This window comes from Ctenopharyngodon idella, chromosome 14, assembly GCF_019924925.1.
Source record: "Ctenopharyngodon idella isolate HZGC_01 chromosome 14, HZGC01, whole genome shotgun sequence".
NCBI classification, from domain to species: domain Eukaryota; kingdom Metazoa; phylum Chordata; class Actinopteri; order Cypriniformes; family Xenocyprididae; genus Ctenopharyngodon; species Ctenopharyngodon idella.
In genome coordinates this window covers 4,241,887-4,268,141 of record NC_067233.1, presented here as the reverse complement: position 1 = coordinate 4,268,141, position 26,255 = coordinate 4,241,887, and the positions used below count along the sequence as shown (strand labels likewise).

At 37.4% G+C, this 26,255-nt stretch overlaps 1 protein-coding gene across 3 annotated transcripts in view; it reads right to left on the bottom strand.

Moving 5' to 3' along the window:
• Nucleotides 1-26,255, bottom strand: part of glra1 (glycine receptor, alpha 1) — a 69,570-nt gene that overhangs the window by 27,255 nt on the left and 16,060 nt on the right. Inside the window, exons 3-5 of one of the 3 annotated variants that reach the window (XM_051860662.1) lie at nucleotides 21,021-21,059; nucleotides 8,393-8,460; nucleotides 4,636-4,859 (exon numbers count right to left, since the gene is read on the bottom strand). In XM_051860662.1, the coding sequence (XP_051716622.1) occupies nucleotides 4,636-4,859; nucleotides 8,393-8,460; nucleotides 21,021-21,059 (331 nt within the window). Of the gene's footprint in view, nucleotides 1-4,635; nucleotides 4,860-8,392; nucleotides 8,461-12,822; nucleotides 12,974-21,020; nucleotides 21,060-26,255 lie in introns of those variants that run through there. The other 2 variants (XM_051860664.1, XM_051860663.1) reach the window with 2 other exon arrangements.

Sequence of the window (26,255 nt, the reverse complement as noted above, 5' to 3'; positions counted from 1 at the left end):
TGGTTGAACGGGTCAAATTTAAACGAACAGTTCACCCACATCAGTATTATTTTACCATTTTTATATACTTTTATTGCATTTATTAATATTTTGAAGTACCTTTGATTTTTTTTATTTTCATTTTTCATTTTAATTGTTAGTAATTTTAAGTTTCAGTAGCTTTTATATATATATATATATATATATATATATATATATATATTAGTTTTTTTTGTAAATGACCTATTTACTTCCGTTTTAGTAATTTTTAGTATTTAAACTTATTTCAGTTAATTCACCCTTCACCAGGAGTTTGATTGACAGGCGATCTGACCATTCATAACGCCAAATCCGCCATTTTGTCCGACAAACAAACCAGACAGGTGAGTTAGTAGATTAACATCGATGAACTTGAACTTGAAAAATGGTGTTTTGTCGTCTTTCCGCGGTTGAAACAACATTCCTTCAGATGTTGATTCATGTTTATTTCATGCAATAACTACGCAGAGATGATCGGTTTACATGTCGCTTGACCTGAGGTGTTACAGCGATCTGTCATGACACATTAAAGCGCCACAAAATGGTATTTATTGTTTGAATTTCTTTAAAAAAAAAAAAAAAAAAAAAAAAATTTGAAAGCTAAGACTTTGTTTCATACCAAAAGTAACCTCCTCTGTCTTGTCTGTCGGTGCGTTGTTAGTTTCCTCTTTGCTCCTCAATGTATTTTTCACTGTGTGAGAACATGATGTGTGGAGTGAGAACGGACGTAGCGACAGTAACTAAAGGGGGCGGGTCTTTGCGAATGGTCAATTGTTAGTAAGTAAGTTTAAATAGGTTTTTTGTTTTATTTGTGTAAATATTTCAGTTTTTTTTGTAAATAATTAATATTTACTTCTGTTTTAGTAATTTTAGTATTTAAACTTATTTCGGTTAATTGTCAATGCAAACATTTCTAATTTTCATTTAAAGGGATAGTTTCATAAATGTCGCTAACCAAACAGTTAATGAGCCCCATTGACTTCCACAGTAATTTTTTCCCCCCATACTATGGAAGTTAATGGGGTCCATCAACTGTTTGGTTATTGACATTCTTCAAAACATCATCTTTTGTGTTCAACAAAAGAAATAAATTCATACAGGTTTGGAACTTAGGGCTTTTCACACTGCGCTTAACCCTGGGTTATGTTTGTTCTAAACACCGCTTTTAACCCCGGGTAAAAGAACGGTTCACACTTGTAATTTAGAAGCGGGGTTAGCACCTCTTTTTACCCGGGGTTATGAAACCCTGCTCCGGTGTTAACCCCGCATTGCTGTGCCAAACTTGTACAGTGTGAAATGATGTGGTGTTAGAAAGTTACAGCTAGACGCTTAGCAACAGACAACAAATCGCGTTCCTCATATTTGCCTGCTTTGGACAGTCGTGGAAACACTGCACATTGTTTATAAACGGTAAATTTAGTGTTTGAAAGGAAAAAATGTCAAATATTGACAGAAAATGTGACAAGAGACCGTTTCATTCTTACCTTCATAGTCCGAAATATCCATTCAGTATAAACTTGATACAGTTGGCAATACGAGGATGCGTAATGCTAGAGCAATGTAAACAGGTCGCGTGGTGCGTTTATCCAATCAATGACACTGACACTGCAAATAACACCATTAACCCAAGGTTTATGAATGTACAGTGTGAAACGTCAGCTTATGAATACCCAGGATTAATTGTGAACCCCCGGTAAATTATGAGCAGTGTGAAACGTCAAGCAAGATAACCCAGGATTCGGTTTTAATGACCCAGGGTTAACTATTTCAGGTGTGAAAGCCTTATAGACAGTGAGTAAATGATGACAGAATTTCATTTTTGGGTAAGGCAGAGTTAATAATCATAGCTTTAATAGAGTTTAGTTGTATATCTTAAAGGAATAGCCACCTAAAAATAAAAAATCTGCCTTTTTTTACTCATACTTATGTCGTTCCAATTCTTTATGCTGTTATTTCCATACAATAGTGATTCGATTCATGTGAAAGTGGAGCGTCCCTCACTGAACAGAGGAGGGGGTCTGAGGCATCATCTGTCCCACGCCTATAATGCTGTTTTAGAAACGATGCCACGGCGCTGTATGGAGAGATCAGCGGGCACACATCTCGAGACGGAGGGGCACCACCGTAAGCGACGAGGAATACCATCTACTCTGACATATTTGCCAGAGTTACTTCCTGTGTTTTTACAACTGAGGATAGTGTTTGGATGAACATCGAAATGTCTTGTCAATTCTTTTTATGTAATCCAGCGATTTTAATAAAGAGTTTGAACATTACCTCGATATTTTAGAAAGTCATGAATTAACAGACATATCCCTTTTTAAGTTTTTGTTTTTTCATCTAACGTTTATATTTTATTAGATTTCAGCTTTATTTTAAATGATTAAAAAAAAAATTGTTTATTTTTAGTTAACAATAACAACACAGCACCCAATAATTACAATCCTGTCATTATTTGCTCACTGTCATCGGTTGTTTTCCACCGCAGCGCTCAAATCAAATATGGCGCAGGCCGTTTTGGTTTTACGAGACACCTGGTTATGAGACACTGGAGAACCAATAATGTTTGATGTTATTGATGTCCAACCTGAAGCACAGGTGCCAAATTGATTTGACAGATGCAGTGGAGGTGAAGATTATCAGTGAATAACTTAAATTTCATTCTGTTCCTCACTTCAGACGACTTAAAATATAGTATACAGACCATTTTTATAGCGCCTTTTGAAGCTTGTGGTCACTATGAATTGTTATAGTATGGAAACAGCAGACAGAATTGGAACGACATAAGGATGAGAATACAAAAAGGCAGATTTTTCATTTTTAGGTGGCTATTCCTTTAAGAAATACAACCAAACTCTATTAAATCTATGATTATTAACTCTGCCTCATACGATCTTAAAGCTAGATAAAGAAGCAGCCCAGTGCAGAGCTCTGATTCAATCCTCACTCACGGCTGTAATTACGTCACTATCACAGGATAGTGGTTATTTACCTGAAATGTTCAATTTAACTGTGCGCTGTGGCTGCTGCAGTTTAGAGGGAGTTCACAGCTAAGACCAAATTGATCTGAAAGGTTCATTTGATAGTGTCAAGTTAAGAGACGAGGCTTCCCAATCCACACAGCTATTCGCCACAACCCCAGTCCTCTTTAATGCTACAATGATAAGACACAAAGTGAATTTGGAAATTGGAAAAATGCCAAGAAGGACACTCATATCTTTTTGCTTTAAGCTATTTCATTTTTTTAAATTATAAAGTATTTTTATAATATATACCACACAATTAAAGGATTAGTTCAGTTTAAAATGAAAATTACCCCAAGATTTACTCACCCTCAAGCCATCCTAGGTGTACATGACTTTCTTCTTTCTGATGAACACAATTGGAGTTATATTAATAAATATCCTGACGTGTCCAAGTTTTATAATGGCAGTGAACCAATGAGTTTGAAGCTCAAGAAAGTGCTTCCATCCATCATAAACGTACTCCACACGGCTCCGGGGGGTTAATAAAGACCTTCTGAAGCGATGCATTTGTGTAAAAAAAAAATATCCATATTTAACAAGTTATAAAGTAAAATATCTAGCTTCCGCCAGACCGCCTTCCGTATTTAACTTACGATAAAAGTGTAACGCCTCTCGCAGTTCAAAAGGCTTACACCACGTGACGTGAGTTACGCTTTAGGATGCACCTAGGATGGCTTGAGGGTGAGTAAATCTTAATCTTAATTTACATTTTAAAGTGAACTAATCCTTTAAGCATGCATACAGTCGAAACTGTGTATAATTTCAACAAGATACACTACCATTCAAAAGTTTGGGGTTGGTAAGATTTTTTTAATGTTTTTAAAAGAAGTCTCTTATGCTCACCAAAGCTGCATTTATTTGATAAATACAGTAAAAACTGTAAAATTGTGAAAGTAACTGTTTCTATTTTAGTATATATTATAATGTAATTTATTCCTGTGATCAAAGCTGAATTTTCAGCATCATTACTCCAGTCTTCAGTGTCACATGATCCTTCAGAAATCATTCTAATATGCTGATTTGATGCTCAAGAAACATTTATGATTATTATCAATGCTGAAAACAGTTGTGCTGCTTAATATTTGTGTGGAAATCGTGATACTGATGATTTTTTATGATTATTTGATGAATAGAAAGTTACGCATTTATTTGAAATCGAAATCTTTTTATACATTATAAACGTCTTTACTCACTTTTGATCAATTAAATGTAGTCTTATATTGTATATGTTTTATAATTTTTATATTATTTGGCCAAAACATTTGTTGATAGTTTTTTTTTGCTACATTTTTCTGTATAATAATGATTTTGTTTTTTACATTTTGCAGAAAATTCTATAAAAAGCTGTTTAATGGCAGGTTCCTTTGCGACAACTTGCCCCATATAGCGTAACAACATGGCCCACTACTGAGCCATGTTATCTCAAAAGGTCAACGTGTGTTTAATGAACTGTATGTCTTTTTTTTCAAAGGGCACACAGAAATCAATCCACCCTGAGAAACCTAGACTGCAATAAAGCTGGTGTGACAACTAGCCCCGGTCTAAAGTGTACAAACACACCGTACGATTAGATTATATATTGCTCTCTCACCTTATACTGTACAAAACATTCCCGTTTTTGGAGATCCTCAAAAGCTTGTTGTCAGTGGTAACCTCATGGAAATTAGCTCCCTTTTCATTGGCAAAGAACAGATCGGGTTTCCAAATGGAGTCCAACATGGAGGGATCAAGGTCAAGAGAGTCATCGGGATATTCGCTGTAGGCCAGCCGAGGGTCATTCCACTGCTGTCTCAGAAAAATGTTCACTCTGTAATCCTGTGGCGCACAAAGACAGCCATGTCAACCGATCAGAGGTGAGGAAGAGACACCAGTACATTTTATAAGCTAACATCAGATTCAGGAACCTGTGAAGTTTCACAAAGACATTTGCTAGTATGTCTAAACTTAGTCCAGGTAAATTTGGCATCATCCCACTATACATTTTGCTCAAGGTAATTGTTATTTGCGCAGGCAGACTGGTGCGTAAAAGCAGACACCGTAAAGCAGTGGCATTTCGCCCCAACACACTGCCATAATTGTCAATTCTTCTCCAAAACAGGCATGCAGTTATATCATTTCAGGGAGACCATTAAACTGTCTGGGCAGTAATGTACCTTGGGATGATCCGCACGGCACAGAATATACTGGATGACCTTTGCAATGGCAATCAGCTACAACATGCAAGGACATTTCAGGGCAATTATCCTAATGTAAGGTGACCGGTTCATCCCAAGGATTTCGAAATATTTTGATGGAGGAGAATCATCTGTCTCAGGTTATTAGATTTGCCTCTCGGAGAGCAATGGAAAAGAACAAGTCCCATCGATTTAACTTTGTCAATATTTCTCCTTTATGATAAACAGCCCACGGTCATTGTAGCACAAATTAAACCCTGCAAAAACAACAGAGCGATACATAGCGGCTTCATTACCAGTAGCATTATCTCCCAATTACTCAGGTGTTATGTAAACACATCTGTTCTCTTCGGCAAACGCACATTACACACATTTAACGTCACAGAAACCACGCATACATATGGCAAAATTAGTAAAACCTTTTGCTCTTGTCTACTGTGATTTTCCGACATCCATTACCACAACAGGACGCCTGCAGTCAAACGCTCCCCTTCAAACATACAGCTAGTTTCCGACAGAATGATTTTGCAAACAAGCGAGGAGTGGGCGCACATTCATCAGCGCACACACAACTTTTTTTTCTGATTTGATTTCTCTAGGCTAAGGAGAGTGATTTATGGCAACAACCCACTCATAATGCGATTCAAGCCCAAGGCCAGATCCTATCCTGACGGTGACATATTAGAAAAAGTTTGCACGACTCTCGCGCGCCCAACTCTCCTAACAAATGACGGACGCTGAAATTTACACGTTCTCTCTCTCTTGCTTGCTCAAGAAAATGAAAGAGCCGGCGAGCTAATTAAATAGCCACTCGCCTCTCCCGTGAGCCCCTTGCCTTATAAGAAGGGTAAACAATTAGGACAGCGAAAGGCCGGGGGGGACCGACGGTCTCAGAAGTGGCCGGAATCGGTCAGGATCATTACAGGATGAAACATTGTTCTCGACTGCCCTATAAGCACTAAAGATTTATCGATATCGCTCACATTACCTGCCCCTGCCCCTCCACCTCGCCGCCGTTTGCTCAGTGTGAACACGAGCATGAGCAACTCGGATCAATTCCGCTGGTTATGGAGGAAAGAAAGAGTGGAAAGCACTGCATTTGTTCTGCTTGAAGGGGTTCTGCAAGCTGCTGAAGTTTAGGACCTGCTCAGCTGGTGCCAAACAGGAAATCTTGGCATTACAAGATATTATTTATTTCGTGCTCATAGAGGCTCGAATGAAGTATTACCTTCACCTGGTCAACGGTTGAAAATGTCTTTCAATTGCATTTGCATTTATCAATACTTGGAAACTGAAAACAACTATATTGCCCTAGAGGTACTTATTGGAATATGTTCGATAAATCTACAAATGTGAGAGTCTGGATTTGGGTGCACATATTGAAGGATTAGTTCACTTCAGAATTAAAATTTCCTGATAATTTACTCATCCCCATGTCATCCAAGATGTTTATGTCTTTTTTTCTTCAGTCAAAAAGAAATTATGGTTTTTGAGGAAAACATTCCAGCATTTTTCTCCATATAGTGGACTTTAACAGGGACCAACGGGTTGAAGGTCCAAATGTCAGTTTCAGTGCAGCTTCAAAGGGCTCTATACAATCCCAGATGAGGAATAAGGGTCTTAACTAGCAAAACAATTGGTCATTTTCTAAAATGTATATACTTTTTAACCACAAATGCGCGTCTTGCACCAGCTTTGCGATGCGCCATGCATTACGTAATCACGTTGGAAAGGTCACGGGTAGTACCGTGGTAGGTTGAAAAACTCCATCTCATTTTCTCCTTCAGCTTTAAAATCATCCAATATCATCATTTTTACTTTTTTTTGTAAAGGCATTCGCTTTGTAAACACTTGCTTGGTTCTTGCTGACCTTTCCAACATGATTATGTAATGCGTGGCACATCGAAGAGCTAATGCAAGATGAGCATTTGTGGTTAAAAAGTGTATAATTTTATTTTTTTTAGAAAATGGCCAATCGTTTCGCTAGATAAGACCCTTATTCCTCGTCTGGGATCGTGTAGAGCTCTTTGAAGCTGCACTGAAACTGACATTTGGACCTTCAACCTGTTGGTAGCCGTTGAAGTCCTCTATATGGAGAAAAATCCTGGAATGTTTTCCTCAAAAACCTTAATTTCTTTTCCACTTAAGAAAGAAAGACATAAACATCTTGGATGACATGGGGGTGAGCAAATGATCAGGAAATTGTAATTCTGAAGTGAACTAATCCTTTTAATTCACCTTCTTTCCATTACCATAAAAAGAGTGACCACTTAAGGCCCATTGACTCCAAGAATGATAACTATAACAATAACTATTTTAGCATTCACACCAAAGGCAGTAACATTCTGTTTATTATAAGTGTGCGCTGCTATGTCATCAGTTTCAAGTTAGATGGATGCTGATTGGCTTAAAACATTGTCAATGTTTTCATCATTCATCAGCTGGAAAAAATACCAGTCATTAGAGTATTAGTAGACTGGTACTTATTGTCAGTAAAATGTTAGTTGGTGGAGCATCAAAAAAAATGTTAAGCAGACAGTCTACTAATTCTCTATTTACTGGTAGTTGACATGTAGTTGCAAAGTTACTTATAGCTAGTAGTATTACTAAAGTGGACCATCAAAATAAAGTGTTACCAAATAGTAAAGCCCACAACACAACTATAACAAAAACAATTGTTGGAGTCACCTTCAGAAAGATTTTTCCAGCTAATGAATGATAAAAACAGTGACAGCCTATCAACATCCATCTGACTTGAAAGAGCTCAATAATTTTAAGTGACAGATGACATAGTAGCGAGCACTTATAATAAAATCGAATTAAAGTGTAACTATTATTCAGAATTAGAATAATTATTATTAAACTTCATAGTTATCGTGATCATTCTAGGTGTGAACGGAGGGGTCCAATATTCTGGGACTGGATTTTAATTAAAACCTTGAAAGAAACAGAAAAAAAAAACTAAAACGAAAGAAGCATATTCAAATTTATGTTCAACTTCTCACTCAATTTGTTATGCTAATCATATGTATTGACAAAAATGTACTAAAATAGACAAATGCAAAATAGAAGAATATTTCTCAGAGTTTTGGAGCCCGTTCATCTGATTTGTTTTCTTCACCAAAACATTATAGGGTTACATATCATGTGTATCACTTTTGTCAATATACTCACCATTGTTGTTTCAGCAATAGATCCAAAACTGTTAATAAAAATGTTGCATGTTACGTTCACAGGTGGACCTGTGGAAAAAGAAAAGAGAAAAACAACAAAAAAACAACAACAAATAAGTTAAATGATACTGATAAAAAAAAAAAAAAACAGGTTATCCTACCCATTTTAATCTTACCAAAATTTTAAAATATTCTTTATTAAGAATCAACTACAAATACTAACCAAAACTTACCTGCTAAATAAGCACATTATAATTGACATTAAGCATGTAAATCTTATTTTTAAGATACACGGATTGCCTTAGCTTTCAAAACAAAGATGCTGTTAAAATATGGAGTAAAATTGTTTATTAGACTAATCATCCCAAGGAGAATGGATCTTGAGGTGAGTCTTCTGTGAAGACAAGGGCCAACAGTATTATTATCAGGACAGAACAAACCCTCAAAGGGAAGCCATTGTTCCTCCCATTTCTGTTTTAGAAATATTGGAAGAAAACCTGCAGTCAAAGAGACAGATGTATACGACTGAACAGAAACCATACTTCTGCTGTTAAAAAAACAAGCGATCCATCACATATGGCTCTGTAAACACAGAGAGGGGGATATTTGGAGTGACACGGCGCTCATGGCCTCGTAAAGACCCTGTCAGGCGGCTCCACACTTCTGATTCGGTTAGATACAGAGCTGCTGAACAGCATGGAGAAACCCTGAACCCCATTTCTCTGCCTGCTGACGAGCCACACGCAGCATCCTAAGGTGCTGAACGAGTAGATTACTGGAAAGAAGCATATTGCAATCTGCAAAGTCTTGCACAATTTATTAGTTGCTCTATAAGGCTGCTGAAGTGTAATCCCCGAGAAAACTATTACCTGGAAATAAATTTACCTCATATGTATGATTTGACATTTTACAGCGTTGCGTCATCAGAAATGTTTTAATTGAGAAATAGATTTTAGATACGTCAGAGAAGTGCCATACTTAAAGGGTTAGTTCACCCAAAAATGAAAATTCTGTCATTTATTACTCACGCTCATGCCGTTCCACACCCGTAAGACCTTCGTTAATCTTCGGAATGCAAATTGAGATATTTTTGTTTAAATCCGATGGCTCCGTGAGGCCTCCATAGGGAGCAATGACATTTCCACTCTCAAGATCCATAAAGGTATTAAAAACATATTTAAATCAGTTCATGTGAGTACAGTGGTTCAATATTAATATTATAAAGCAACGAGAATATTTTTGGTGCGCCAAAAAAAAAAACAAAAAAAACAAATTATTTAGTGATGGCCGATTTCAAAACACTGCTTCAGGAAGTTTCGGAGCGTTATGAATCAGCGTGTCGAATTCGCAGTTCGGAGCGCCAAATTCACGTGATTTCAGCAGTTTGACACGCGATCCGAATCATGATTCGACACGCTGATTCATTACGCTCCGAATCTTCCTAAAGCAGTGTTTTGAAATCGGCCATCACTAAATAAGTCGTTATTTTGGTTTTTTTGGCGCACCAAAAATATTCTCGTCGCTTTATAATATTAATATTGAACCACTGTACTCAGAGTAATTAATGACAGAATTTTCATTTTTGGGTGAACTAACCCTTTAATTTAGACAGGGATGAAAACGAAGCTGTGAGGGACAGAAATACAGTGCGTTCAATGGATTGTACTGTTTAACAAAAAAAAAAATTATGTGATCTAGTATCTTTTTATAGTACGTGCCATTGCAAAGGAGAGTCATATCCTCATTTTCATTTGTGTTAAATTCAATGTGGCGTCAAACCTGACTAAGGTTTATATCTTAAATGAACACAACAACCTAGTGAGCTGTCCCACTGCCTGCCTACAAAGGCAGCTCCCTTCTAAGGGAGCATCCTAACTAGGGCTGCACGATTAATCGAAATTAACCCGAAATCGTGCTTATTAGTGCGATTATGAAATCGCAAAGGCTGCTACTTATTTCATGCGCAGCTTGTCAGTGAAGCAATAAATGCTGCTCCATCTGAAAGCACGGTGAGTTTGAGTCGCTTATAACGTGAATTTGAAAAAGCAACACGTGAATTTCCAAACATGAGAAGCATTTATGAACCTCTTGTCCAACAAAAGACAACATTTAATAACATGTTTCTACTCCAAACTCACTTCATAACATCAGTTGAGTGTTTGAAAACATCCTTCTGTGAGATGATGTGGCTTCTTAAACAGAATAAGGTAGGGCTGTGCAATTAATCATATTTTCAATTTTGGCTTCCAACGATTATGAAAACAAGATAATCGAGGTAAAACGATTACTGTACCGATGCTGCATCCCGTTTAGCACACCTTCCTTTCCTCCACAGTGGTGCACTTTTATTCCTCCCTAAACCAAACTTAACATCCAAATCAGCCGAATAAGAGAGGGATGTAAAATGCAGTCTGCTGTTGCTAAACTTCGGGACGTGCTTGATATTAAACATAAACAGTGCTATTAAAAGCGCATTAAGCCGCGAAACGGACGCTGTTCCCTAGGCGGCCACCTGTGCGTGCTCTGGGACAGTGCGGGACGCGAATAAGCAAATGGCTTCAGATACGCGCCTAAACAGTCAAATAGCCAACACAAATATATCGAAATGCCATTTTGGTAAGTATCCTCGTAAATGCAGTCGGTTATGTCTTAAGTGTACACTGAGAAAGTGTGCATGTGTATTGCTGCCTTCACTTGCTATTGGAAATTTGATAATCACCACTTCTGAAGTCGTGATTACGAGCTCATCGCATTCATGTTGCGAAATGAAAGGGTGTTCATGTGCAATTTTTACCTAGGAAACTCGTATTTACCATAATTCCGAGACCTCGTGAAGGCAGCATAACATAGAGGCGTCGCCATCTTTATAATATTGTCTTTGAACTTCTGTTTTTGCGGTAGCTCTGTATGTTTCTATGGCATCGCTGTCAAAGAATAATTAGCTGGTGAAGTGGATTTACTTGTAGAATCAATGAAAGTTATCGTGAACATTGTAATGTTTAAATCAGATGTCTTAACAAATGTCAGTCGACCGGGAAGTTTTCAAAACGAGCAGTTTATTCATAAATACGTAAGTTCGCTGTGGAAATACAAACCGGAACACAAAAGACAACGAGCGCAGCGCTGAAAAGGGCGGGGCTACATAAGGTCTATTGGGTCCGTGCAGCTCTTAAAGGGACAGCAGCCAACATTAATGATTGCTAAAGTCATTGTTAATCTAACAGGAAAAGACAAAGATAAAATCACTCACTGCTCTTGAGTGAATAACTTTAGTTTTAAATAAGAATGTCTATATTTAATGTAAACAGCAGTTATTTTACATTCTTTTGGGTATTACTTATCTAAATACCACTGTTAGTACATCTATCTGAAAAACCTAAAGCGCTGTTTATTTCATTTGTATTTTTGTTCTGTTGTATTTTATTTGTTCTGTGCTTTGTTTGTAATTAGTTTCTTTGTTCTTATTTAATTGTTGACTGTTTATTGTCTTCTTTAGCTGTTTTGAGGACTTTTTACTTACATTAATTAACCTAGTATTAGTTTTTGCTGAAGTATTGATAATTGTGAAATTTCACTGACATTTAAAATTACTCATATCATGAAATAAGACTTTGATCATATCACCCACTAATAATCGTGATAAATAATCGTGATTTCAATATTGATCGTGATTATTTTTGCCATAATCGAGCAGCCCTAGAATAAGGCACGCAACATATTATTTCATAGTATTCTATACAGTGATAAAGGCTATGTCGATTAGCATTGCATTATAAACATACTTAATGCTTATCATCATGAAAATACCTGAGAAGGCTTGAAGAACTCATATATTAACCATATTTTGTCGTAGTCGTGTGTTTATTAGTCATGTTTAATCAAATCAAAGTTTCTTTCTTCTGTTAATTCAACTACAGAGATAGTACGATGTGTATTATCTTACATCTGCGGGGGATATTTGGAGTTTCTGTGCAAGAGCGCCCTCTGGCCTTCAGATGGAGCAGCATTTACTACTGATCACAGAGCGGTGCTTCACTGAGAAGCTGCGCATAAAAAAAACCCAATTTAGTCTTTGCCAAATATGTTCGGTTTATTTTTGATTAATCGTGCAGCCCTAATCATAATCAAACTAATTTGTAACATTCCAGACGCCATACAATTTGCATTCTGCATGAAAGACTCAACTCGCAATAGAGTCCGACATTAGCATGTTGCTAAGCTAACAGCACAGTTCTCTAATTGTTCAGTTCAGCGAAATTAATGAGTGTGCGTAACGTAACATTCCATTTTAAACCAAATATAGCATTATTTATAAGTCAACATGGCTTTGTCCGCCATCTTGGATTTCTTTTTATCACTTGTAGTGCATTATCGTTCTCTGTGAAGGAATTTGGCTTAAATGAGGTATCTTAGCATAATTCAGTTGCTTACCTTTTGAACCAGACTTTGCCTTCATAGGCGGCTCACTAGTTTTGGAACTGGCTCGAATAGTATCATATTATAAGGCAGTTCCTGTTTGAGCCTCTATACAGTGTCAGGCCCCATAGTTACTTGCTCTTGGCTTATTTCTTCCACTGGGTATTACACTGGCTGTAATCATTTGTCTGTTCTTGGCTTTCCTTGCTGTATGTGACGCAGCACAGAGGAAATCTAATGTCCTCACCCCCACTGCAGTTCATTTGTGAGCCCAGCCTCCAATAAGGAGAGGAGAGAGAGAAAGACAGAGCTCATTAACTGTCAGGAAAGGGTGAGTCATCGCCAAGAATGATTTGCTTTGCCATGTTTTTGCCAAACAATCTGCGCCCCACTCTCCTAAGAGCAGCTCACTGCAGAGAGAAGCAACCACCAACGAAGGGACGTACAGGTTATTCATATATTTTTCACTCAGCTGTCTTTCCCAGCAAATCAGACCTTAATTTCGGAGCCGTGCCTCCACTCTCATCTCGTAGAGGTGACGGTAGTTTAGAAGCCTCACACGTTTCACTGCGCTTCTCTTTATTACACAGACACAAACAAGACACGCGAGTCACAAAGATCAGCCTCGTCTTTCCTAGAGATGTGCTCATCAGAGGCAGAGAAGGAGAAAGTGGGGGAAGAGCGTTTTTCTGGACTGTATTGACGTTGCACAATTAAGTATTTACAAAGAAAAATCAAGACATTGAGAAAGTCATTACTGTGATTAATTTCATGCATAAACAGAACAATCATTAATCAAATGTCCCTTGGGTAAGTATAACCTCCTTAGAAAGCCCATAAATTATGTGCTTGCCGCCAAAGAGAGAGAGAAAAAACAACAACAAAAAAAAAAAAAACAGTGAGCCGAGAGACCAATTACTACTTCATAAACCAACAACCACAACTCATCTTTACAGTTACCAGTTTATAGTCTTTCATTAACAAGGTCCATGTCTAAACTGATCAATACCAGAGTCCATCTCTTTACCTAGCAGCAACTGGAGAATGATACGGCCTCAAAAGCCATTAGTCTGTTTTACGCCGGTCAGCTGGTGGGAAAATGGCGCACGAGATGTTGTACCCAGAGGACACTCTCAATGCGGGAGCAAAACAGATTTATTACAAACAACGGGCACTTAAGATGCCTCCCAGGTAAGTGGACTACCACAAATGAAAGTGTCTGATATAAATAAAGAAAGCTTAATGATATTGCTATGTTAAAAATCGAGCTGCTCTCAGCAGAAATACAATGGCACAGAGGCATTAAATATTTATATGGCTTCGGCTGTACCTATAAGGTCTTGGCAAGGCAGTTTTTATCTGGAGTGAGATCCACTGGTAACAAAGGGACAGCAAAGTGCCCTACCAGATTTTCCATGTTAGCACACCGTTTTCATCGCACCTCATTGAATCAACACCGGGGCAAATGTCAAGGGCTTCCTCTTACTCCTCGTACATATGGGCTGATGCTGGGTAAATCTATTGGCATGGGGCAATTTTCAATTTGCGCTGCTCTAGTTACAGTGATAAGGTAAAAAGAAAAGGTGTTAAGCTGCAGTGAAGGAGCTGAGCTTCTTTATAAAGAGTGAAACAGTGAAAAAAACAAATAAATCATGTAGCTACATAATCCAAAATCCATTTCTATTGAGATTTTGTTGTTTGATGTGATGACGGTTAAAGTATCAGAAGTGATTTCTTGTAGTGTGAAGAGATTTAGAACAACAAAAACAAAATAATACACACACACAAAAAAATATATAGTACAGAGTAGTATAGAATACTATAAAAAGAGAATATAGTACAGATAACAACAAAAATGACAGAATATAATATAGAATACCATAATACTAAAAACCACCCTACACTATAGACTACTACTGATAGAATACTACAAAACGAACATAGTATAGAATAGTACATAAAACAGAATACTACACTAGAATATTACACAAAAACACAATGCAGTACAGGATAGGACAAAAATAGAATACTACAAAGAATATGACACAGAATAGTGCACAAACAGAAAAATATATTAGACTACTTCTTTAAAAAAAACATACCATGGTTTGTCTGAATAATTGATTCTGATTGGCTGGAAGGTGTGCAAGGAAATAAGGAATAATTGACAACGGGCTGTTGAATTATTAGAAAATAATGCACACCCGAGGTGGCCACGATGCAAAGCGGAGAAACAACGTGTTTCTGTGCAAGTGTGTGTCCGTAGTGTGTTGTGTGCACGTTTGAGTGAGAGAACGGGAAATAGAGTATGACCTTTCAGGACATAATAAAACGTATTTTGTGGCAAAAACCATGACAATAATTTGTCGTTTTTATCCTATTGTTTACTATATTTGCTTGGTCAGTGTCATTGTGGGGTATGTTTCTTTTGCTGTTGTAGGCTGTAAAGACCTTTTGAAATAACTGAAATAATTTGGCGAAGTGATATGGAACTGTAATGCGGTCAAGACCGGCCTAGAACTACTCTAACCGTGCGTTTCCCTGAAAATAATTGCACACTAGAGTTGTCAAAAGTACCGACTTTGGTACCTGAAATTTAAAAAATGTGACGCTTTAGGCACTTTTGAGCGGATTTGTAAACACCTCTGATTGGCCATTGTGTTGACGCGCTCATCGGATATGTCTGTGATTGGCTTCAATGATCAACGCTGTAAAAATGTTGTAAATAGTCATCAATGATGCTCTTCACCGAGCGCTTACACAGATACGCACGGGAGCGTTTGAAAGCAGGCGTCTATCGTGGACCGGTCCACTGATAGATGCCTGCTTTCAAAACGCTTTCAAATTAAACACACTTCCGTGTGCTTTAAAACGTTGCCGTGCGTTGATCATTGTAGCCAATCACAGACATATCCAATGAGCGTGTCAACACATTGGCCAATCAGAGGTGTTTACGAATCCGCTCAACAGCGCTCAAAGTTGCATTCTGCATACTTTTGACAAAACTCTATTGCACACCTTAGAACGTTCGTCAACCAATCAGATTCGAGCATTCAGCAGCCTCGTAGTATAAAACTGTTTAATGCAAGTTCCAGTTTAATCACCGTTCTATATTAATGTGCTGTTTTCACTGATGCACACACACACGCATACACCACTCAGAGATCGCGCTGCACACACATAGAAACATTCAGGAGCACAGAAACTTGTTATCAACGCTGCCATGCGACTTTTATTAATAAAACAGCTTCAGTACTGAATCGCTACATTATATTTCTCAGCAACAAGGAGGTAACATTGCTGGTTGAATTTAAATAATTTCTATAATTCATTCATTCAAATAAATGTAGTTTTACACACTACTTTATCTCAACATGTTCTCCAACCAATACGACCATATAGGTTGTTTGTCACTTCCCTGAAATACGACCCATAGGAGTGTTTACTAAAGTTGCGCCCCTATCGACAACAGGACACTTTCATTTTAATGCATTGTTCCCTTTTATCTGCGTCATATTTCGGGTTTCGCGTAGCTCAATTGGCAGAGCATTGCAACAACAATATGCAATCACGTGATCATGCGATAGTGGGTTCGATCCCAGGGAACGCATGCGCTCAAAGAGTATATGTACTATAAATCACTAAGGGTAGGTTTAGGGATGGGGTGGGTGTAGTCATTAATAAAAAAAAAGAGTTTTGCTAAATGGAAATAGGAGAAATGGTGTAAAAAGTCCACACATTGCATTTAAATGAACAATCACAATTTTGATTGGTAACGACAGTCATACGTCATTTCATGACGACAGACGTAACACGACATTGTCATTATTTTTACGCCAGCTAGAGGGCGCATGACTTTAAAACGTAAATACAGGTCGTAATAAGGTGCTTGAAACACGACCTATAGGGTCAGTTTTTTTTTTTGGAGGACAGTCTCCTTTATCTCTATGTCTGATTTAAAGTGGGCAGAATGCTAGATCTAATGCGCCGTAACTGACGAAAACTGACGCGCACGGGTACTGCAGGGGGCGCGCTGGAGATCAACAGGAAAAAAAAAAAGTTTTGCAATGGCGCTCAAGTGCATGAATAGCGGTTGGCGCTCTGCCTATATAAAGCGGCACCGAAGGCCAATTACACTGAATCGTTCTTCTTCAGATTCTTGACTTGTTACTGTGTGAACAAGCCCAACATAGAATTCGTTCAGCTGACAGAATCACAAGCTACTATTGTGAACGGCGCGCACTCCGCTGCTATACGTGTTTCGGTGAGAAGACGTAACTTACAAGAAGCTGAGCTTGTGAGGTGCTGTCAAAACTGTTATGGGCTGAAATATTTACTTTTTTTTGTTTATTTAAATTAAAAATTCTGATCTATTATTTTCTTGTTATTATGCTTTCAATGATTCAGTGACATTACAAAGTGAAACTAATGCAGGTGTTTTTTATTGCATGTTTTTCAATTTAAAAAATCTTTCAATTTTTCTAATTTTTAATGAAATGATAATATATTATTACATATATAATATTTATTTATAAAATAAGTAAATTATAAAATAATGGGGGGGGGGCATCAGATTTTGTAAAAAATTTAAAGGGGGCGCAACCAAAAAAGTTTGAGAGCCACTGCTCTACAGTAAGTACATGTAGTTAATTAATATTGCTCACTACGTCACCTTAAAATAAAGGGTTACACTTTATTTTAAGGTGTCTTTGTTACACTGTAATTATACATGTAAGTACTGAGTAATATTAATTAACTACATGTACTTACTATAGGGTTACGATTAGGGTTTGGTTGGGTTTAGGGTTAGTTACTTGTAATTATGCATAATGTATAGTTATTACTAGAGTAACTACATGTAATATATGTAACAATGACACAAAAATAAAGTGTTACCAAGCGCGATATCCACAGCTAGCCGATTTGAATGTACCTCTGCTTTGCCTTCCACGTCATGCATTAAAATTGTTTAATGCACAGCTAGCCGTGGATTATCCCTTACATATGATATTACAAAATACTGTTTTAGAATACTACAAAAACAGAGCATAATATAGAATAATAAAAAAAGAATACATAAACAGAATATAATAGTTCAAACTAGAGTATAGAATAGTACACAAAAACAAAACACTACACTAGAATACTACTAAAACATAATAGTATCAAACTGTACAAAAAATAAAACAGAAAACAGAATATAGAGTAGTAAAAAAGAGAAACAAAACAAAACATTCTAAGCATTAAAAAAATGTAATATAGCACAACATGTCCTGAAATGGGTTAGCAAATGACTACGACAAAATGGTTGACAATTAACAACCTGGTTAATGGACATGAAAAGCAGCTATATGGATCCCTGACTGAAACATCATTTTACATTCTATGCGTTTTCTACTTGAAACAACCCACTCCAACAAAACCAAATCCAGATTGAGCAGAAGTCACAGCCATCCATCACTCCAGGTTCGGTTCAGCTAGAGGCGACCCTAACCATTAAGGGGATTGTATTAAAATTCATAAGAGTCGGACAGAGGCGGCTCAGACGGGGAGAGATGCCCGTGCAGTGACAGCTAGTTTCAGAGAGAGTGTCTGAGTTAGCATTGTCACATGCCTATAAGTAATGACACACTGCTAAATTACCAGGATCTCTTCCTGCCCCTGAGGCTAGCATCACTGATAGGGGAAACATGACAGCCTTGGAGGAGGGAGGCTGGAGAGAGACATAAATCAATAGGAGGGCTATGGCAGCGAGTCCGGAATGGAGAATGAGTCGACTACAGTTTGATTACACTGGATTACCTGGGTAGCTTCAGCTGCAGGAGGCATGAGATAAAATGGTCAATATTGCAGTGAAAGTGATTCACACTGAGGTTAACTGATGGTTTTAATGATATGAGAGACTGTGTCGATTGTTTCCGTATACTCTGTGGCTATGCATATGAAATAATAAGATTAGAGATAAGAAGAAAATTAGATTAATATGATGAATCTCTATTAAACTGACAGACATCTCGGCTGGACTAGCGCTGAGACTGAACTCCTGTACTGTCCAATCCAGATTTCACTGGCCATTATACTGAAATGCTATTGGAGTTATTTACATATTTCAGTAACATATATACAGTCCTAGGGAGTAACTAGGTAAAAGTATTAATGCTACTAACTTAAGCACATTTTTTTAATAGTGTGAAAGTAATTCAGTTGTGTAGTTGACAAAATGCTATGTATCTCTGCTGAGCAAAACAAAGGCACAAAATACTGGGTTAAAAACAACCCAAGTTGGGTTGAAAATGGACAAACCCAGCGATTGGGTTGTTTTAACCCAACAGTTGGGGTTTTTTTTTTTGTTTTTTTTTAACCCAGTGGTTGGGTTAAATGCTTGCCCAACCTGTTGGGTAGTTTTACTTAATTCAACTATTGTTTAAAAATGACTGTATTGCTTGCTTAAAATGAACCCAAAGTATGTTGGAAATTAACATTTATTAATTTAAGTTTAATGAATAATAATTAAATGATAAACATGTATTAAATTGTCGCCTCTAGTAATTATGTGTCTGATTTTTAATTTCCAACATATTTTGGGTTCATTTTAAGCCAGCCATATAGTCATTTTTAAACAATAGTTGAGTTAAATAAAACTGCCCAGTAGGTTGGGCAAACATTTAACCCAACTGCTGGGTTTCAAATATAAAACATTTTAACAAATCTGTTTGGACGATTAATTGTAATGAACCTGTATTCGTTTTCTAAAGAACAGATAGAAGTTTAACTACTTCAAAATGTTAATACGCTTGTAGAAAAACATAACTTTAAAACACAGAATCCTACATACTGTGGTTATTATTAAAAAAAATGAATAAAGGAAATATTGTAAGGAAACTAAATGTTGGAAAGTCATATTTCCTTGTGACTTCATAATGAACCTGCTCTTCACTACACTGAGCTATTTATTGGATGTGTAAATGACTCTTAGAGGAAAAAAAGTATGCAATAAAGACAAACACACTGAATATTCATCATCTGATCAGAAACGCTTCATCCCTGACAAATTATTATTCAAATTATCCAAACACATCTACAACCTGCTACTTCAAGTAGAAACCTTACATGGTCATGACTAATTTTAAGGTAGCAAGGCTTGAAAAACTCAAAATGAACATTATGGTTCTTAACAACACACTGCTAATATATGCATACAACACACATTAAACATACCGCAGACATATTTTAGAGCACACCAACAGCTAGCAGTAATCGCAGCTGGGATAAATGATGATTAAACGTTGTGTGATAAATGCAGAATAATACTCTAATGTGATTTGTGGATCCTCTTCCTATGATCATACATTTGAGAACACTGGAGCAGTGACAAACATCCAGAAGGCTCCACATTAGTCTATATAAAGGGAGTGAGCTGTGTAAATAATGCTAAATAACAGGGTTGTAATAAGAATCTACCAGCAGCGTTCGACCCACAGGACTAGAGCTGCATCTCCGCAGCCTCAATACTCACAAAAACAATATTACATGCACCACGGCGACAAATGTACTTGATCAGAATCAAATATATTATTTGAATGCAATATGTAAAACCATGGCTTGTTATCTAAAGCAACAAAATCTGATTAGATGAATAATTTCTTTTGTTCAGTCAGGTGTTAAAATTCATTTGTTCTCCCAATTTAATTATAATTTAAGCCAGGATCAGAGGAAAAATCAGTGGTGCACAGATAAAAACTGTGCCCGGCTACACAAAGCTCAGATCAGGGATAAACTGGTACTAAATAGTGGCACAAAGCTCCAATGCTAAACCAACAACTGGAGGCTACACACACATTTAAATAAATAGTAATTTCCACAGCGAGAGTAAAAGGAAGCTAATTAATAAATAAACGCACACTTTTAATGTCCTGTTACTCTGATCCTCCCACTAGTAAATAAATGTCAAAAATGATATCCAATTATACCACTAAAGATAAACTAATATCTCTATGCCCATGTGAAGTTAGCATGCCATTTACAAAAAGATCAGACGCACGTCTGATGTCAGTGGCATTGCGGGCAAATTAGTTATGTTACCCTCAACCATTATCAAAACACACAGACATCTTTATCTCATTAAATCATTTAGCCGTTTCTCAGATGAGATATCGCCCGGATTGCATGAATCAATAAACTTGTATAATCCTGGATAAATAAAAAGGAAGTACCTTTCTTGTGAGTACCATCCGATTTGGAGCCTTGTGGGTCTAATGAAAAAAAGATCAGGATTAATAACATGATATTCTAACAGCAAGATTTTTAGCTTCTTTTTTTTTTTTTTCTTTGCGGAACCAACAACAGAAAAAAAAACATAAGCAGCATGGCTCACTTATTCTATTTTACACTTGCCAACACTTTGTGCGTTATAGTGTGTGGCAGGGAGTATTGGGTGCTAAGGGCATACTAAGGGCAAGAGCGGGTAAGGAGGGATGCACTTATTCGTCCAAAACTTCAGAGCGGGCAGGACAAGAGGCAAAGCACTGAAATGAAAGAAAGAATGGGGGTTGCAATGCATATCTGGTCACGGGAGGCAAAGGTTAGCAAAATGCACTAATAGATGCAATACACTAGGAGGGAAAATGCAAAGACTACATGTCAAACTGGCTTCACTTTGAGTTTTGCACAAACTGTAATAGATTTTGTCTTGACTGATAGATCAAATTGATTTGCCTGGCATTGGGTTGCAGGACTGTGCAATACAAAAGGAATGGGAACTTACTTTGGGTACCACAAAACAGCTCCCCCTTTTTGTTGTTGTTTTACAAAGAGAACCAATTTGGGGCATTTTCCCTAAATGTTTAACCTAGAAAACATGTCAGGTCACAGTGCACTATATTCCAGTCATGTGATATTCATCAAAACCATACAGAAACTACTACAACAGTGTTTCTCTTGTACAGTTCTGTATGGTAATCACAAGGATAAAGATGCTCCTTATAAAACACTACCATGCACATGTGTGACCACAGATATCGTGCCACAGCGAATGCAGTTCAATCTATTCCGTTGAGGAAACTGCACTGTGGGTGGGCGTCATTTGTGTGTTACGCTAAAGAGAAATCACTCATCCAGTGGATGCTAATTAACATACACAAACATGAAACGTATAGACGGGTGATTTAAGGACTTCAAAGCCCTTCCTTTCTTCTTCAGCCCAACTGCTTGTTCACCAATAACGCAGACGCCGGCATAATCCAGGACTTCCCAAGAGGCTTATCCTTTGTGAAAGAGCTACGTTAACCATTCAATTCCCAGTCCTCATGACCCGGCATTGATTATGCCATCTAAAGCTCTTAGATAAATGACAAATTAGAGACAAATATTTTAGAGAAGCCCAGTTAGAGAACATCTGATCCCAGTGAATTTCCATCATCAAGCATACAGAGATAATATTGAGGGAGGTCAGAGAAGAAAAAAGGCATACTGAATGAAGAAAAATGTTCTATTCATAATTTTAATTGAAAACAGTTCAATAAAACAACAAAAAAAGAATGATTATACACTCTAAAAATGTTGGGTTGTTTTAGCCCATGTTTGGGTTAAATATGGACATTATTTTTTAATAAACCAACAGCTGGGTTTGTCCATATTTGACCCAAACATGGGTTGAAACAACCCAGCATTTATTAGAGTGTAATATTTTAAGTAGTACTGATAATTAGAGATTAACAATTTGTTATATAGACCATTTGGGAGCTGGTGGCAGAAAAACAGTGGCATCAAGTGGAGGAACACGAGCGAAATTCATGGAGTAAGAAAAAACAAAGTTGTCACGCCTTTGGCCATCAGAATTGGAATGTAAAAATACATGGTCTTCATTTTTACATAATACACAGTAAAATCCCCAGAGTTAAATCAACTCTGCTCAGAGTACATACGGTCCCTCTCTAAATAGTGTTAAAGTAACACTGAAGCAGAGTTAAAGTTAATGAGATAATTAAGCAATTAATAAGGCTGTGACTGAAGTCAGTTGTAGTTCTTGTGTTTCTCTTTTCTTCAGTGATTCTGCTTGTTAACAGCAGGTGTTCATCACTAATGCACAATCATCACTTAATTAATTGTTTAATTATCTCATTAACTTTAACTCTGCTTCAGTGTTATTTTAACACTATTTAGAGAGTGACCATATGTACTCTGAGCAGAGTTGATTTAACTCTGGAGATTTTGCTGTGTACCTTGGTCGAAGACGCTAAAGCTAAACTCAGACGTTTACAGTTGCAAGCCATTAAAGGGATAGTTCACCCAAAAATGAAAATTCTGTTATCATTTACTCACCCTCAAGTTGTTCCAAACCTGTATAAATTTCTTTGTTCTGCTGAACACAAAGGAAGATATTTTGAAGAAAGTTTGTAACCAGACCACTTTGGGGCACCATTGACTTCCATAGCAGGAAAAAAAAATACTATGGAAGTCAATGGTGCCCCAGAACTGTTCAGTTCCCCATATTCTTCAAAATATCTTCCTTTGTGTTCAACAGAACAAAGAAATTCATACAGGTTTGGATCAACCTGAGGGTGAGTAAATTATGACAGAATTTTCATTTTTGGGTGAACTATCCCTTTAAACGGACAGACTGGACTGATGAAACCTGCGGCGATTAACCTACTATTAAAGCATAAATTTGATGTAAACCATAGATCTACATAATATTCACATTTGCAGTTCATAGGGGAAATAATGTATTAACCCTGCTGTTAAATGAGATAATGGAATAATATTTAAACCTATAACATTTTACATAGATAACATTTAAACCTATAACATGTTTATTTCACAATTCTGACTTGTTTCTCAGAATTGCAAGTTTATATCATGATTCTGAGGAAAAAAGTCCGAATTGTAGGATGTAAACTCGCAATTCTGAGGAAAAAAGACCGAATAACGAGTTTATATATCGCTCGCAATTCAGATTTTTGTGAGATATAAACTTGGACTTAGCTTTTTTACTCTTTTATTCTGTGACTTCCATAGAAGCCCACAAAACACGTCATCACTAAGCATGTTTACATGTACGCAGATAACTCAAAAATCAGCTTATTGAAATAACCTGTTGTCCGGGTTTACATCCAAACCAATAACGCAAATAAACTTTGTTTACATGACTGGAATAAATCAGGTTATTTCCCGGTAGTGACGTCAAAACGTAATAATTCGCGTATCTGACTCAAGAGCATTTCATTTGTTATGTCGGTTGTAGTCTCATTCTCAGACGTCACGCCCATGGACCGTCTGGAAACACTTCAGGATTTTCAAAGTCGTCATCTGGTTGGTGGAATTCTATAGAATGTCCGGGAGACGTGTATGTTGCGTTCTTTAACGCCGTTGTGTTTACAAATGTGACACTGAACGCTTATCAGGATCAGCTAATCGTTGGATTTTCAAAAGTATGTGAAGTTCGCAGCTCCAGTGTTTCAGTAAACTTGCACAACGTTCTTGAATGAATACTTTATTAGATGCACGCCGGTCTGTTATTGTAGGGACATCGACTTTACATTTTCACGCCCCTAAACATGACGCGGAACAAAGCGAACTGTGACTGGTTGCGTTACATGTCAGTCAAACGTCATTTGGGCGGTCCTTGGACAATGAAAGCTAGAGTCCAGACCTTCTGCCGTCAGTCTGAAGGTCTGGCTATGCAAGATTATGTCGGTTGTGATGTTAAATAAAGCATTAAAAACCAAAAAGTATAGCAACATGCTGGAAACTTACAGGCTCAAATATTATCCTTTCATTCAGTTACAGATGCAGCATTTTGACTGAACCACTTCTACTTCTGCTGAACGAGATGAGAACACATTTTTATAATTCTTTGGGTCAAGAAAGAGTCTGAGTTTGCGATATATTTCCTCCTCCTTTACTGAAAAGCGTTTGCTCTGCCTGGATGAGCAGTAAGGATGCATTCCTGTCACATCATCACACATGCGCACTTCAATAAGCTGACAAAAATGCTTTTTAATGCGTTTAAACGCGGTTAATGTGTTTACATGCTGGGCAAAATCGGTGTAAGGGGCAAAAATCGAGCTGTGGAGATTGGTTTACGCTTAAGCCATTTATGATCTTACTCCGATAAAGAAAAACAGGTAAATGCATTTACACGACCACACGTGCATTGTCGGCTTATTAAGCATAATCGGGGTTAAGAACGTGCATGTAAACGCACTCACTGTTTGCAAACACCCAAATGGTCTCAATATAACCCTCTTGCACTGTAAAAATTATTAAAGTTGTAAAAAAAAACAACAACATTATTGTAGTATGTTTGTGTTTCTACTTCAAAATGTCACATTACTGTCAATGTTACTTGCCGTTTCTTTGTAATTATTTGTGAAATGTACTAGCAATTTCTGAGTGAAAATTGCAAAGTAAACCCTACACCAATTTTTTTTTTTTTCCCTCAGTGTGCAGACAGTGATAAATCGCTCTGGAGTTGCACCCTCAAGTTCAAATGCGAGTAACAGAAGTTTTAAAATTACATTTCCATGGATGATTGTCTCTGCAGCCCTGTGAGAACTGGAACAATTTGTAGGCGATGAGCTAAAACGTGTATGAAAAAAATTAAAATCACATCTAACCTTGCTCTGTCTCGGTGTCATTTGATTGTTCTGTTGTGATGTTTCTTGAGGCCCGCAGCCCCCTCACATCGACGCATTGCCTTCTCTCTGCCCGTGAGATAAAAACGCAATTATCTAGCGCGATCCTGAGACGCTTCGTTACCCCCATGGTGGAAATACAGTTCATAGCATCACTGAAAGCTTGCTTGATGTTACAAAAACGTTTATAGCGGCCTCTTAAAGCAGATTCATGTATTCTGCTGGGGAAGCTGCTCTCTGCAGATAACTTCACACATCACATAAGAAACAGTCTTGATCAGGATTTCAGTCATTTGTCATCATTTAAACCGAGTGAAAAGCATCAGTAGGTTCACCATTGCCGTTTGTATATGAACGCTGCACCCCGACTCATTAGAGAATTCCCATTAATCCTATTAAAGTCCCATTAAGCATGTGCTGATAGCACCAAATTAACATCAAGCTCCACCAGCTAATAAGGCTTCGGTTCTGCACTTTACATGAATGAGAAGGAGATGCAAAGAGGTAAACAGAGACATACAAGACATCCAAAAAGAAAATAAAAAAGCAATCAGTAAATATACCGCAGCAGACTGTATATTTACAAAATGTACACTTGTCTCATCGAACCCATTCAGAAGCAAAGTGACACAGTAATCAGAAAGTATTACACTGATCATGACTATAATGTATGGTGGCAGCTCGTTTGAAACGGGGGACTGTTGGTCTGTGGGAAACCGCGGCGGCACAGCGCAAACAGCCGATGATTGTGCTATTTGGGCGGAATCTGTAGCACCTCGTGGCTGTCGGCCTCGGAGCTCCTCGCTGTGACTG